Source organism: Agelaius tricolor, unplaced genomic scaffold, assembly GCF_023055355.1.
Source record: "Agelaius tricolor isolate 1412-34295 unplaced genomic scaffold, bAgeTri1.0.p SCAF_22, whole genome shotgun sequence".
NCBI lineage: Eukaryota > Metazoa > Chordata > Aves > Passeriformes > Icteridae > Agelaius > Agelaius tricolor.
The window spans coordinates 240,800-254,893 of record NW_027269282.1 but is presented as its reverse complement, the minus strand read 5'-3'; the positions used below and the strand labels follow the sequence as shown (position 1 = coordinate 254,893).

At 49.9% G+C, this 14,094-nt stretch overlaps 1 protein-coding gene across 5 annotated transcripts in view; it reads right to left on the bottom strand.

Annotated features, from left to right (window-relative positions):
- DNMBP (dynamin binding protein) overlaps window positions 1–14,094 on the bottom strand; it is a 34,250-nt gene that overhangs the window by 11,095 nt on the left and 9,061 nt on the right. For 3 of the 5 annotated variants that reach the window (XM_071446081.1, XM_071446082.1, XM_071446083.1), the window contains 2 exons: window positions 12,219–12,341; window positions 9,736–11,676 (listed from right to left, as the gene is read on the bottom strand). In XM_071446081.1, coding sequence (XP_071302182.1) covers window positions 9,736–11,676; window positions 12,219–12,341 — 2,064 coding nt within the window. Of the gene's footprint in view, window positions 1–1,624; window positions 1,776–5,645; window positions 6,977–9,735; window positions 11,677–12,218; window positions 12,342–14,094 lie in introns of those variants that run through there. The other 2 variants (XM_071446085.1, XM_071446086.1) reach the window with 2 other exon arrangements.

Here is a 14,094-nt window from a genome sequence, read left to right as displayed (position 1 = left end):
AAATGCCACCATGTTAAGTTTTGTACAGGACACCTTGGGAATTTACTGCATCACCAAACAACCCTGCTGTGCTCCCAGCCTTAGCCATAGCTAACTGCAGTGGCACCATGTGTTTGGCTCCAGCTCCCCTAAACAGAGCTGGGGATGCCCAGTGCTGCTGGCAAATGCAGCAGCTCCCCACGCTCCACCAAGCAAACCCCAGGCAAGTAAATCTAGGTCAGGCCCTTACAGAAAGTACCCTGTGGCAAGGATTCAACCCACACTTGTGAGATTGCCAGCTCCATGACACCCTTCTTTGGCAAGTCCCTGCCTATGGAAGGGAAATTAAAACCTTCCCTGCACAGATTTTAAGCCCACAGTAGTTATCAGCTCAGCCTGGATGACCTGGCACAATGCTGGACATCAGTTCTACCCACTTACACTGTATCAGTATTTGCATGATTTTGAAAACTCATACAAAATTAATTCGCTAGTCTTCTTGCTCTTTCTGAACATTTCAAGACTCCTTCAAAAACAAGGCTACATTGCACTTAAGGCTCCTCGAACTCTTGTTCTTAATCCCTAGTCCAGCATCCTCCTTCAGCAATTAACTCAAAAGTTGTTGAGTTTCCAAACACTTACAGCTCAAAATATTCAAACACAGAACTTATTTGGCTCTTATATCTGTTTCTTGTAATATTTGGCTCTTATATCTGACCAATATGTATTACTTAAGTGTTTGTTTCTGATGCATTTAAAAACTCTCACTTTTTGTATTTCATACTATCTCTGTCATGAATTTATTTTTTCTTGTTTGTCACACATCCTTGTATGTCTAATAGCAGCTTTCCCTAAATGAGGCTTTTTAAGCAGTTAACTAAACCCACCAATTTCACAACTCTGGATTTTGGTCACCTAGTAAGTATTTTTAAAATACATCTCCATTTTTTTCCACAGATTTTCTATTTAGGTGTTACCTTTCAATTTGATTCGTCATGCCCATCGACTTTGGAGATGCTAAGACATACCCCACAGCTTGAATTGGCTTTGTTGGCCTGCAGGAATATGATTTGTATTTTTAATGAAGCCAACAAATTCCAATCCAGTGACAAATTCATTTTTACCCATGACACAGTTGCCAAATAGGCATTCAGAAATACATTTCCAAAAACAAAGTTCTCAATCACAATTTTCAGAGATTCTGTTCTCCTGTTTCTCCTCAGTTGATGGTCTGAGACAGCCTCCCAGGAGCACCTGCTTTTGAGCTTTGCTAGTACCCCTGCTGGACCCATGAGAGACCAGCAGCAGCTCCTAACCCAGCCCTGGCAATGAGGTGTGAAGATGGAGCACGCTCCCACCTCTGCCCTTCCTGGGGAGGCTGTGCTTTGCTATTGCAATCACACTGCTCATCCTGTTCATCTGAGAAATGCCACTGTCATCAACCTTCTTTCAATTAACAAAAACTTTGAATTGCCATTACCCAGTCTCCTAGTGGGAGCACACATGCAATCAGAGGTCATCCCTGCCCTGCTCTGGGAGCAGAGCGGACCCACACAGAGCAGATCCAAGGGGATGCATGTCCCCCACGCTGCAGGGCTCACCCCAAGGTCTGCCTCACCCCCAGCTGCTGCTCCTCAGGGCTCACCTGGCAGCATCCTGCAGATGCTAGCGCTCCCTGGAGAGGGACGGACGTGCCGCCCATCAGCGCCCAGGACAATCCCAGCAATCTCCGGCAGAGCTGCTCCCAGCCCCAGGCAAGCCCGGCCCCGGGCCCACGGCTCAGCACAGTCAAGCAGTGACTCAGGACAAAACAAACCAGCTGCAAATATTTGAAGTATGTGGAGGCCAGGAGGGGAGGAGCCACTGCCGACCATGAGAAGGGGGGCGATGAAACTAGGGCAAGGAATAATTAATCTGAGCAAAAGGCTAAACTGGCTGCCAGGAGCAGGATCTGGCTGGGGTGAAAACTCTTACTCCAGACATTGGTAATACACCAGGGAGCTCAACACGGGCAGAACGGGGATGCTTCTCCAGGGCCATTGGAGCGGCTTGGTATCCCAAACATGCCTCATGCAGAGCTTGGTTGGGATGTTTCTATGCCAGGTAAAACCACAACCATGGCCCCAAACAGCCTCTGGTTGCCCAGACAGCCCCGTGGCATTCAGTTTGAGCTGAGGATGATTCCAACCCTTGACACAGAAAACAGTGAAGTAATGTGATGGTGTAAAAGAGCTAAGCTGCTAAAACTGAGGCAGGGCATCAACAAAAGTGTAAGCAAAGCCACTGATGGACAAAAGAATGAAAGCTGAATTAAATCCTTCTTAAAAAGGATGTTTTAAATATACAATCCAGAAAACATTAAGAGAACAATACTGATGAAAAGTCTGTCCTGCCTCTGTGCTTCAATAAAGACAGCAAATGCAAATATATAAATGAATAAAGTAAGCCAGATAATAGATAATAGACACACCACAGAAAAATTAGAAAAGAAAGACACCAAGAAAAATCCATGGATGGTAGAACTCAGTTTTCATCTTTTAAATGAGGAAATAAAATGCTACTTTATAATGGACCTTTATTTCCATCCAGAACAAAGGAAATCCTACAATGACACAATCCCACAAGTAGGCAGAGAGAGTATATTTTTTGGCAAACCTGGCAAAAAGGTAGAATTATACAATAAATTTTCTGCTCATTTCTTTCTAAAAAGCAAAAAGAGGGAAAAAAACCCTCCAAAAAAAAAACAAACCCAAAAAACCCCCCACAAACAAACAAACAAAAACCAAACCAAAACCCCACCTTTAAAATCCACTGCCAGTGGAGTGGAGATTATCCAGAAAAGAAGGCATTTCTAAACAGGTTCTCCAGAGACTGGATTTAGTTAATCCCACATCATAGAGTAAATGGAAAATCACTGCTGTCATGTAGAGAAGTGAGGATCGATTTAACAGGATCACAAATAAAGATGAGGCATATGAGTCACTGAGTGATCCAGGGTACCCTGAATAAGATGGAATTATTCAAACCAAGCAGGTTTAATGCAGACAAACACATTAATGGGAACAAGAAATGCAGCCACATGCAGGACTGTATTCTGGGCAGTAATTTTTTGGCTTGATCAGACAAAATTCAACAGGAATTCCCTGAATATTGCAGAGGACCACTGGGGTTTTGGACAAGGGCACAGGAGCATAGCAAGGTAAACTAGTGCTGACACCCACCCAGAATGCCTCACCCAGCTCTGAAGTCCACTGTTTTAAAAGAGTCTGAACTGAAAAATGAGTGAGCATCAGGAAGAATAAACACTGAAAGGTCTTCCTGTGAGTCTTTGACAGGGGTATTTTAAGACTCCATTCACTACAAAGAATTGAAGACTGAAAAATGACTTAATTACAGTACCTGCCTGAGAAGAATATCCATCAACTAAAAAGCTCTAATTTAGGAGAAAAAGGTGGGGGTTCAGAGCTGAAATGCAACACATTAGCATGCAAAACTTTTAAGAATGATGGTGACTAAGCAGCAAAACTACGACAGGTGGGTTCTCCTGTGGATATGTCAGGCAGCCAGACATCTGAGTCTTATCCCAGAAGAGGTGCTCTAACCCTGCAGCTGTCACCCACTTACATTGTACAGAAATCTGTAAGAAGTGTGATAACCCTGCGAACAGAAAAGATCATCTCTACTGGCTTGGAAGTATTCAAGTCAGGCCAGATGGGGCCCTGGGCAACCTGATCTAGAGTGTGGCATCCCTGCCCACGGCAGGGGCATTGGAACTAGATGCCACTCTAGTTCTCTTCCAATCCAAACCATTCTATGATCTCTACTGAGGCTTTAAATCCCAAATTCTGTTACTCAGTGGATGGAGGAGGAACCTGGTAGAGAAGTAAACAGCATTAGAAAAAGTGCCTGGAGCACACACTGAGGGAGAACCAGAGCTGATTTTTGCCTGCCCTCTGCACAGGAAGTGTCTGCTGCCAAGCACAATGGGAGCTCTTACGGGGAGGTGCTGGTGGGATCTCCCACTGAGGCAGCTACAGCAGCAAAGCAGTACATGCCAAGGAGAGATGATCCAGCACTGTGCCCCAGCAGGGCAAGGGGAGGAAAGTAACTGACAATTGCAGCCAGAAAAAGGCCACAGGATGGAAAGACAGTGTTTGAAATACCTGGAGCTTACATCCCTCCTGTTCTGCTGTGAGACACTGGTGCAGATGATGAGAGCATCCTGCCCTGCACCTCTCACAGCTCCTCCCATGCCCCTGAGCCTGCCACAGTGGAGAAGAATCCTATAATCCTGAAGAGCATAGGCTTTCACTTGGCATCACAGTCTGTCCCTTCAACTCGAGCAAAAGCTGGAGAAGCAGCACTGCTCCAGCCTCCCAAGGCTTTGTGGACCATTTCCCACCCCACTCTGTTCCTGGCCTCCTCCTGGCTCCCCTGCTGCCCTTTGGACATCTTGGCACCACAAAGCCTCTCCCTTTCTTCACCCTGGGGACGCAGCTGAGCAAAGTCCCACCCTTACAGAGTGGCCTGAGAGTGCAGAAATGCAGCCTTTGGAGCCTGCTTAATCAAATATCTCCAGAGGACAGATTTCTTGCTAAGGCAGAGGTAGGCACTGCCTCCAGCTTTGCCATCACTTTGGCTGTTGCAGTTTTCCTCTCCATTTCAATCCCACTTCAAGAGAATTCACACACAGCTACATGAGACAGATGCTGGCAGAAAGGGCACAGGAACAAACAAGTTTTCAGACACTTGGAGGCCTGTCCATCAAGAAGGGCTCCTTCTGTCCCTCTGCCCAGACCCCAGCACCCTGCTTCCCCTCACCCCCCACCAATAGTCTTGCACCAACAAACCAAGCTGCACAAATCTGTCTGCAGCTAACTCTGACACAGCCATAGCATCAAGGGAATGATTTCACCCATGCCAAGACAGCCTAAGCCTTCCACTTTGGCAATTCTGCAGCTCCAGGGTGTTATTTGATGGGACTGGAGACCTGGAGATGGCTTGAGGACCCAGGACACAGGGCATGCAACTGTTGTAGCACAGGCAAGGGACCCCTGCAGTACTGAGAGGTGATGGTGCAAGAGGTTCCCATTGGTGACAGCCCCCCAACACGCAGGTGCCTGGGTATCCTGCCCAGGTGAATTATGCAACTCTGAGTACTTGCTCTCTGCATATGTCTGAGTGCTTCAACAGCTTCCTCTATTTCCTGCTTTGTGCTGCCTGTGAACACCTGCCATACTCATGCTCAGGGTCAGGAATTGGTTCCTACAGAATCTATTAATGCTGGATTATAAAGAGACAGTGGGAGTAACCCCAGCATCTCTCCCTCTCCCTCATGAGGAACCTCCTCTGTGCCCTGAGAGAGCAGACAAACCAGGGACACAAGTTTTAGGGTGTACCAAAACCAGGAGCAACAGAAAGGACAGCCTTGAGTCTGTGTCACCTGTGCTTCCCTCCCACCTGGGCCTCCACAAAACCCCCTTGCAGAGGCTGCATGGAGGAGTGACAACCATGATGCTGTTTCACCAAGTCCCAGGGAGGAGCCTTCCTGAGAGAGGCTGGCTGTGCTGGCTGCCACCCACGTGTACCAGACTCCCAGCACTGCCCTGCTGCCAGGGCAGGGTGAAGGCACACCCAAGGGAATTGCCCCCCATTTCCCTGTGTACCTGGGTTTTTCTTCCTGGTCTGCACAAACTCTGAGTGCCGCAGGGCACTGGGAGCCGTCCGTCTGTAGAAGCTGTTTCTCTGCAGCACAGAGCCCACCCTGTTTTCTTCCTCGGCCTCCTGCTCCCAGACCTGGCTCCAGTCGGGCCGGCCCGTGCGTACCCTCGAGCGCTCTGCTGCCCTGCTGCTGCTCTTGGCTGGCCTCCCAGGCCCTGAGGCTTCTCCTTCCAGCTCCCCACAGCTGTCGGAGTCAAGGACACATGTCTCGAACTGTGTGTAGCAGGTACCTGACCCTAGGTTCACACTACCATCTCCTGAGGACCTGACTGCAAATGCAGGAACTTCATAACCTCTGTCTGGACTGCTGTGGTCCATGACATTGCCTTTGGGCCTCCTGTGCTGTTCACTGTCTTCTTCATCTACTTGGTCCCTGACACCTACATGTGGCCTTTCCTGCTCTCTATATGCTCTAGGGCCTCCATCATCTCTATACCACTTTTCCCCTTCCCTATATACTTGATTGCCTCCATCCTCTCTATACTGCCTTCTCCTCTCCCTATACTCCCCAGAATTCCTCTCTTTCCTGTGCCTATAATGTCTTCCATGCTCACTGTAGTCTCTAGGATCTCTGTAGTCCTGATACCACCTTCCCTCCTCCCTACAGTCTCCAAGGCCTCTATCTTCTCCATACTGCCTTCCTCTCTCCCTATACTGCCCAGGTACTCTGTCCTCTCTGTTCCGCCCTCCTCTTATCTCAGAACTGCAGTTTCTGTACTGAACACCCTCCCTCTCACACACCCTGTAGTTTCTGTCCTCTATGTCCTGTCTTTTGCCTTCCCAAACATCGTCTGCTCTCCTGCAGTCCATGTACTGCATCTGTCCCTTCCAAAAACCTCTGCAGTCTCCATTCCTGCTCTGTTGGTCCACGGAGATGTCCCCCTGTCTCCTCGAACTGTCCCAGCCACTGTGTGCTCCTCGGCTGTCTGGGTACGGCCTCCTTGTTGCCCTGGGTCCGTCGCTGCAGCCGGCCAGGTCCTGTCTCCGTACAGCACAACAATCCTCATATTCCCAGCTGAGGAGCCACGGTTCCTGTCTCGGATCCTCCATGCAGCGTCTCCTCTAAGGACAGGTGCACATAGTCCTGTGGGGTGTGGTGCAGGGGCTGGCTCCCCTCACCCTCTGCTCCCTGAGCCCAACCCCAGGCTGACGGTGCTTCTCCACTCTGCTCCAGCACTCCCGTCCCAAGTGAAACGCAGGTGCTGCTTCCTGAAACCAGCCAGCAAAGGCAGGGGCCCAATCGCTGGCAGCCCTGGCCTCCTCCACCTGCTGCCCAAAGTAATCAGTAACCAGCCCCGAGCGAGCGAGGAGGGGAGCCAGGCTGGGCGGGCCTGCACCGCCCAAACCGGCTCCGCGGCTTTGCCAAAACCTCTCCGCAGGCAGCTCTGAGGCAGGGAGGAGGAGGGCACTGGAGCACGCAGAGGCCCTGCCCCAAGACCAATGTCCTCAGGGAAGGGAAAGAGAGCATGTGTGACACCACGGGAAGCCACAGAGCAGAGGTGGGATACCAAATCTTCTACTAGATTTTCTTCTTTCCATCCCTGATGGCATGGAGGAAACAACGTGGTCTACAAGAGCTGGGCTCTGCTCCACACTTTGCTGGGGCAAACTGAGGCCTTCAGGCTGCCCCTGGCTCAACCCTGAGCCCATCCTCTTCCCAGCCCTCACCACAGTCACATGAAGCTCAGGAAAGGAGCTGCTCCCTGCAAGACAGACCAGTGCCTCCACAGTGCCATGCAGTCACAGCTGCATGGTTCCCTGCTCCAGGGGGAACAGCTGGTCCACCCGCTGACAGGAACAGGCTTGAAGGGATTACTTGGGTTATGGAGTCTGGTGCCAACACACCAAATAAGTCTCCAGAAGGCTAGAGAAATACGCACTCCAGTAATGCTTCTCACTGCAGGGCACTACATATTCCCAATTTTCCATGCCAAACACAGAGCTCCTATAAGAAACCAAGAGACATCCACAGCAAGCCCTTGACAGAGAGTGCGAGAGTCTGTAGATGTCATCCATGTCTCAGGTTCTTGCAACACTTGTTAGGAACGCAGAGCCCATGCCCTCAGCTGGTAGAAGACAAAAATAAAACCAATGGACTCTCCTACTCCAACTGCAGGAGAGCAAGTGCTAATCCTGCCCCAGCCTGGTGATCAGTAAAACCCCAGCGTGCTCAAAAGACACACCAAAAAAGCAACCTGATGATTTTAAACACTTACTGTAGAAAACCACGTATTTTCTACTCTTCCTTTGGCTTCCCAAAAGATACACTGAAGGGCTGGATTCCCCACTATCAATTATTTCTCCTGTAAGATGATGCCTGCCCTGCTTTGGTTGCTGGTCAAATCTTAGTGAGAGCTTTTCTGCCTTCAGTGTCTCCATGTTCCTAACAGTGGTAAGGCAGAGGTCATGCCTCAGGCATGCCACAAACACGTTTTGCTGAGTTGATGCAACACCAAATTACTGTTCTGCCTGCTGCACTAGAGCTGGGCTCTCTGGCCACACTCAGATGTGTCAGAAGGGACATGGCAGAGCTTCGGTAGAACACATCTTTATCACATGGCTAGAGAGGTCTCTTGAATGGGAGAAAAATCCCCTAGGACTACTGAAAGGATACTAGCTTGAGGATGCCTCAGGATAGTGCATTAGTTCTTGCCTAAAACTTCTAGTTCCAGGAACCAACAGGTTCCACAGGATCAGTCCTCTACCAGGAAGCACTGGGACAGTAGGAGACACTTCCCAGCAAGATCCATCCCATCAGAAAATTTCCCTTGAGATTCAGCCTAGACTTCCCTCTTCCTACCTTCAAGTTATTTCATCTAGCTTCGAATCCTCTAGGCCTCCTTCCAAGCATCCCTTTTGCACACCACTGACATGAAGGCTGTTTGTCACCCTGTTTTCCTGGTGCAGCCATACCAGCCTTCATTGCCATGTGTTCTGCCTCTGACATGATCGTGCAGCAAATGCCTGGGCTCCCCAGTGCTGATTAAGCAGTGGGAGGATGGAGGCAATGAAGTCAGAGTGAGCAACTCCCAGGCAGGAGCTGGCATTTCATTCCATCTCCCGCACGCAGTGCCCACATTTCCTGCACGCCGTGGGTTTCAGTAACAGAACTGCAGTGTCAGAGCTCCTGGGAGAAGCCTGGGAAGGAACTGTGGGAGAAGATGTATGTGATTCCATCTTTCCATTTGTCTACTGTAATATCAAGTGTAGCATAATTAACAGCACTGATCTTTATGTGGCATGTTCAGGTTTCAGAGACCAAATGTGCTGATATAATCATGGGAAATTCCTCTTTTTTGAGTAATTTTTTTTGGGGGGTGCAAGAACAAAAGTCACATTTTCAGCTACAGATATACCACAATTGTAAGCTCTTTGCTGCTGTTACCAACAGAATACTCCTATTTTCTTGTCCTGGACTTCATGGATGGCAGGAGCACAGGGGCAGGTTTTACTTTTTGCCCAGTAATCCATCCCACTCCCAGGTCAGGTTCAGTCCCCTTCTGTCCACCCCTTCTCATATGAATAACAAATCCCCACAGGTCTGTATCAGCACCAGAGCAGAAAGCACAGGAAACCCAGTGCCCTGACAGGTTGAGAGCAGTCACAGCACTGATGTCAACTCAAATCTCAACTGCAGAACCACCAGCAAAGCCACCCTGAAGTTGCTGCTCACTCCCCTACAGATAAGAGGGGATGAGGCAGGGAGGTTGGAACTGCAGCAGCAGTGGTTTTGCTTTCCATCACGGATATATGGGAGTAGATGAGATGAAAGCTCTGGATGTATGGTGGGGCTAGAAGAGATGGGAGAGTTGGAAGGAAAAGGGGATAGGGAAGATCAGGGCAAAGGGATATCCAGAGAAACACACAGTGATTCTCCAAGGCAAAATCACGATGATATATCCTACAACAGTACTTACAAAATGATCAAAATCAAGACATAAAGGGTATAAAAGACTGCCTTCAACAGTGTCTATAAAACAGCAGAGGCACCTGTGCTCCTGAAGCATTCCCCATCCCACACTGTTGTAGACTCACCTCTCAACTCCTGCAGCTCCATGCTGAGGCTCTCAATGTTGGAGTCACAGAAATCAAGGTTTTCCATGGTCTCTGCTCTCACCAACTCATCCTGCTGCTCCTCCAGCATCAGGCTTAGCTCGGCACGAGTCTTGCTGTACGCCTCCAGATCTCTTTCCACCTCTCCAATTCTAGTCAGCAGGATGGAGCTGGAGGAGGCTGATCCTGCCCGTGTCAAGTCCTCACATCCCTCCTCCACCCGCTGCTCTGGGGTGCTGGGCTGAGGCTGTGCAGGGGCCACGTGTTTCCGCTGGTTGCTGGATGGAGGCCGGGGCGCAGGCCGGGAGGGTCTGACCGAGAAGGACAGAGCCCTGCCTTTGGGCACCCGGCCACCCTGCACCTGCACGGCGGCTGTGGCCAGGCTGCTGGGCCGAGGAGGGGGTGGCCTCAGGGCCCTTCTCCTCTCTGCCTGCCTGGAGTGGGACACAGATTCAGGAGACCCACGGACAATGTCCTTCTCAGAGCTGTAGTCCAAGATGGAGAAGTGACGGGAGACCTTGTCCTGCTCCACACCAGTACCTGACAGGCTCTTCTCAAACTGGGCTAGCTGCTCCGTCAGTTTGGAGTCCAGGTCTGTGCAGCTGTCCCCCTGCACTGCAAGAGGGCAGCACTCCCCCCAGCTCCCAGCCCCTGTGTCCAGGCTCACCTGGGCAGTTCCTAAGCTGGGACAGGGCTTGGACTTCTCCAGTTTACTGTCCACCCAATTGTCCAGGTCCTCGGTCCTGCTCTGGCTCTCCTGGGGCTCAGATGCTGCCCAGCTATTAGCGGATGAAATTGCTTGGCTCCTGCAAGGATTCTGGGGGAAGTGGGGCGCCTGCAAGGGCACAGTGGGGCTGTCTCCATCATGCTTAGGGAGGGAGTGAGTTTCTGAGTTTCCTGAGGTGGCTGAAATAATCCCCCCAGGCTCCAGCTCACCTGCTTGGCCAGGCCTGTTGCCCTGTGGGGGAGGCAGCTGAGCAGAGGGGTGAATGCCATTGACTGACTTGGTGTGGTTAGTGGGCACCGAGCCCACTGTGCCTTCGGGATGCAGCTCTTGCTGTCCTGTGCTGGGAAAGGCCTGGTGCTGTCTCAAGTCAGTGCCAAGAGGACCCTCTGACCTCCCTGCCTTGTGAGACAAAATGGTGGCAGGCTCAGGATATGCAGCCAAGCCATCCTCCTTTTCCCTGCTATCTTCCTGGGGCAAAGGAGGAGTTTCAGAGTAAGTGATTTCTGGATCTTGACGGATGTTCAATCCACAACTGCCTCCACCTTGCAGATCGCCAGCACTCACCATTTCCATGCAAGCATCAGAGGCTTCCAGCCTCACAAATCTGTGTGGAAAGATGCCACGTTTTCCTCTCAGCTCCCCCTCCAGCCAGCCATCCTCCAGAATGCCTACAATCCGAATCCTGTCACCCACATCAAAATCCAGTTCCTTGGACTCCAGGGCTTGGAATTGATAGAGGGCAACACCATAAGTACTCCCTGGCTCCTTGTCATCTTTGTGGGGCATCTCTACTGTCCCATTGGTGTCACAAGTCCCTGTGGGCTCTGGATCCACTGAGGTTCCTGGTGCTCGCAGAGGAGTAAGCAGTTCCACAAAACCCTCTGGGAAGATGCCCCTGCAGCCTCTGAGCTCACCCTCAAACCAGCCAGGCTCTGGGACACCAATGATGTTGATCACATCCCCTTCCCTGAAGTCCAGTTCCTCCTCCAACTGAGCAGACAGGTCCATCAGGGCCTGGGCTTGGCCCAAGGAGTAGGCAGGCACCTCCAAGAGAGGGCTCTGGGACAGCTGACGTCTCCGAACTGAAAGGCACAGCTCCCTCACACATGATGAGGGGAAAAAGCCCTTGGAACCCCAGCTGCTTCGGCCCTGGAGCCAGCTGGAGGCCAGGGACCCCCCCAGGATCACCAAGTCTCCTGCAGAGAATGAGACACAACAGTTCAAAACTGCTCTCATTATTGCTTCCCACCTCTTATTCCTGCCTCCCCGTTTCCCTTCTGGCTGTGGGTGAGGACTGGCCCTCTGTTATAGCACAGTGCATGCTGGGGATGCACACAAGCACAGGATGGGATTAAGGCATGAAGTATCAGCAGCCTCTTGTACATCTAAGATACACAGCTTGGCTGCAGAGCTGTGCAGGTGCAATGAGGCTTTCATTCTCCCCAAATGCAAGTCTAAGATTTGGAGATTACAGGTCAGTTAAAAGGCAATTGTAAATTTACTGTGATCAGGTGATGCCAATTTTTGGAGTTTCATGAGTAATGACAGAGAAACTTGTATTCAAGTGGCAGAAGCCTAGAGGACCATGGTGGATTTGACATGATCCATGTCATGAGGAATTAGGAGATTCACCTCTTTCTTCTGTCACTCTAGGCAGGATGCTGTGACTAGGCTCATCCATTCGGAAGGACAGGTGAGGCTTTTGAGGTGCAAAGCAAAGGAAGGGAATGGAGATTACCTCTCTGCAATGACAAGCTCCCTGGCTCTTGAGATGTGAAGTCATTGGTACAAACAAACAGTTTTTCTCCCTGCTTCAAAGGGGGTATATCCACAGGTTCAACAAAGCTGCTAGGAAACTGCCCTAAAAGGAGAATGAGTTGTCAGCAATGAGTCTTTCCTGTGATCCACCACCATTTCCACCCTCCTTCCAGTTTTTGGGATCTATTTATCTCTGGCTAAAGGAAAATACCCAGTTACCCTGGGTGCCTCAATAGCCTGGTGGAAGAAGAACGAGTTTGGGAGACAGGAATTCCTGGGGTTTTAAGTACTTAAGAGCTAACAGAGAACAAAAAGCTTTGAGCCCTTGGCTCACTCAGGCAACCACAGGCTGTGTGCATTACTGGGACTGTGCCATCAGCATGGAGCTTCCAGGAACAGACATCCTGGGTTTTCTCTGCCCTTGCTGCTTCCTTCCCAACTCAGACCCATGGTGAGGACTAAGGGATCCAGCAGTGCTGGATCATGGGAGCAGTGTCTTTTGACTGGGCAAATCCACCTGGTGCTCCTTCCTCCAGAGGGCTTGGCCCCTGTGCAGCCTCAGCACAGAATTCAGGCTGCCACCCTGAATGGGATGGCCACACCTGTGAGTCACAGGCTTTGTCACAGCTTCAGCACTGCTGGGACTCCAGGGACCTTCCCTACTGTCATTCTGAGGATCTGTTTCACCATGGCACATTTCTTGGCCACCAGATGATACCCATCAGATACTAATTTCAGTCCTGAGAGCACATGACATGGCAGAGTCCACTGCAAAGGCCACTAAAAATGTCTTATATAATTTGAGGCAAGGGGATATGATGAAGTATGGGCTAGTACCACACTCAGCATTGCCTCTGGGTGACCAAGTATTTTCTAATAAAACCTGGAAACACCATATCCTAGACACCCAGAGCTTTACACTGTGATTAGACAACTTGACACTTGCTATTCTCTGCTGCTTCCTTCACAGTTTTAACCAACTCCCTTTTTCCTTATCTTAGTTTCCTACTTTGTACATGGAAACAACATAATGCTGTAAGAAAGGAATTACTGTACATGGAGTTATAGTAATTATTCTACAGAGTAATGACTACTAGGCTGCAACATTTCCACAGCTTCTATTCCAAAGTGCTTTTTCAATTCCCTATAACTTTAGCTTAGAAAGCTGGGCAGAAAACTACAACAGCTGTTCCAAGGAAAAGCACAAATGCAATTGGGTTTTGAGTTAAAGGTCATTAAAAACATTCCATTTGACTTCAGCATGTTTCTTATCTTTGAGCTATGGCACACATCTGTTTGTTATTCCTTAATAGCTTCATCTTCTATATAACAACCTCACCAGTTATGCTGGGAGACAAAACTCTGTTGAAAGCTGCACACGTAATCCTTGCCCAGTGACTTCAGCAGCAGCAACAGGATCAGGCACACGCTCATTCAATGCCCCTTATCCGTCACATGGAGCACAGGAGGGAAGTGCTCCTGTCCACCTTTGTTTCAGACAGTACACAGCTTGTGGCTGTCAGGAGAGACCAGACTGCTGCTACAATAGCAGCCCCGTCTCTACAGCCAGGGATGAAATCAGTCCCACCCTCTGCTGAAGACAGAGGCGGGCTTATGCTTTGAAGTGGCCTGGCTTTCATCTCCCCAAAGCTCACACATCTTCTTAACATCAGCATTAAGATGAGAAAGAGCTGCCTAAACAGAGACTATGAGACTCTTAGTGTTTCACTAAGAGCATTCTGCTGCTTCAGAGGCTTCTCACACCCCCCTAAAAGTTTAAGAAACTTGCACACCATTCCAGGCACCTAGATATTGATGGCAATTTGTGCAGGAAGATGCTTTGAAGCAGAAAGGAG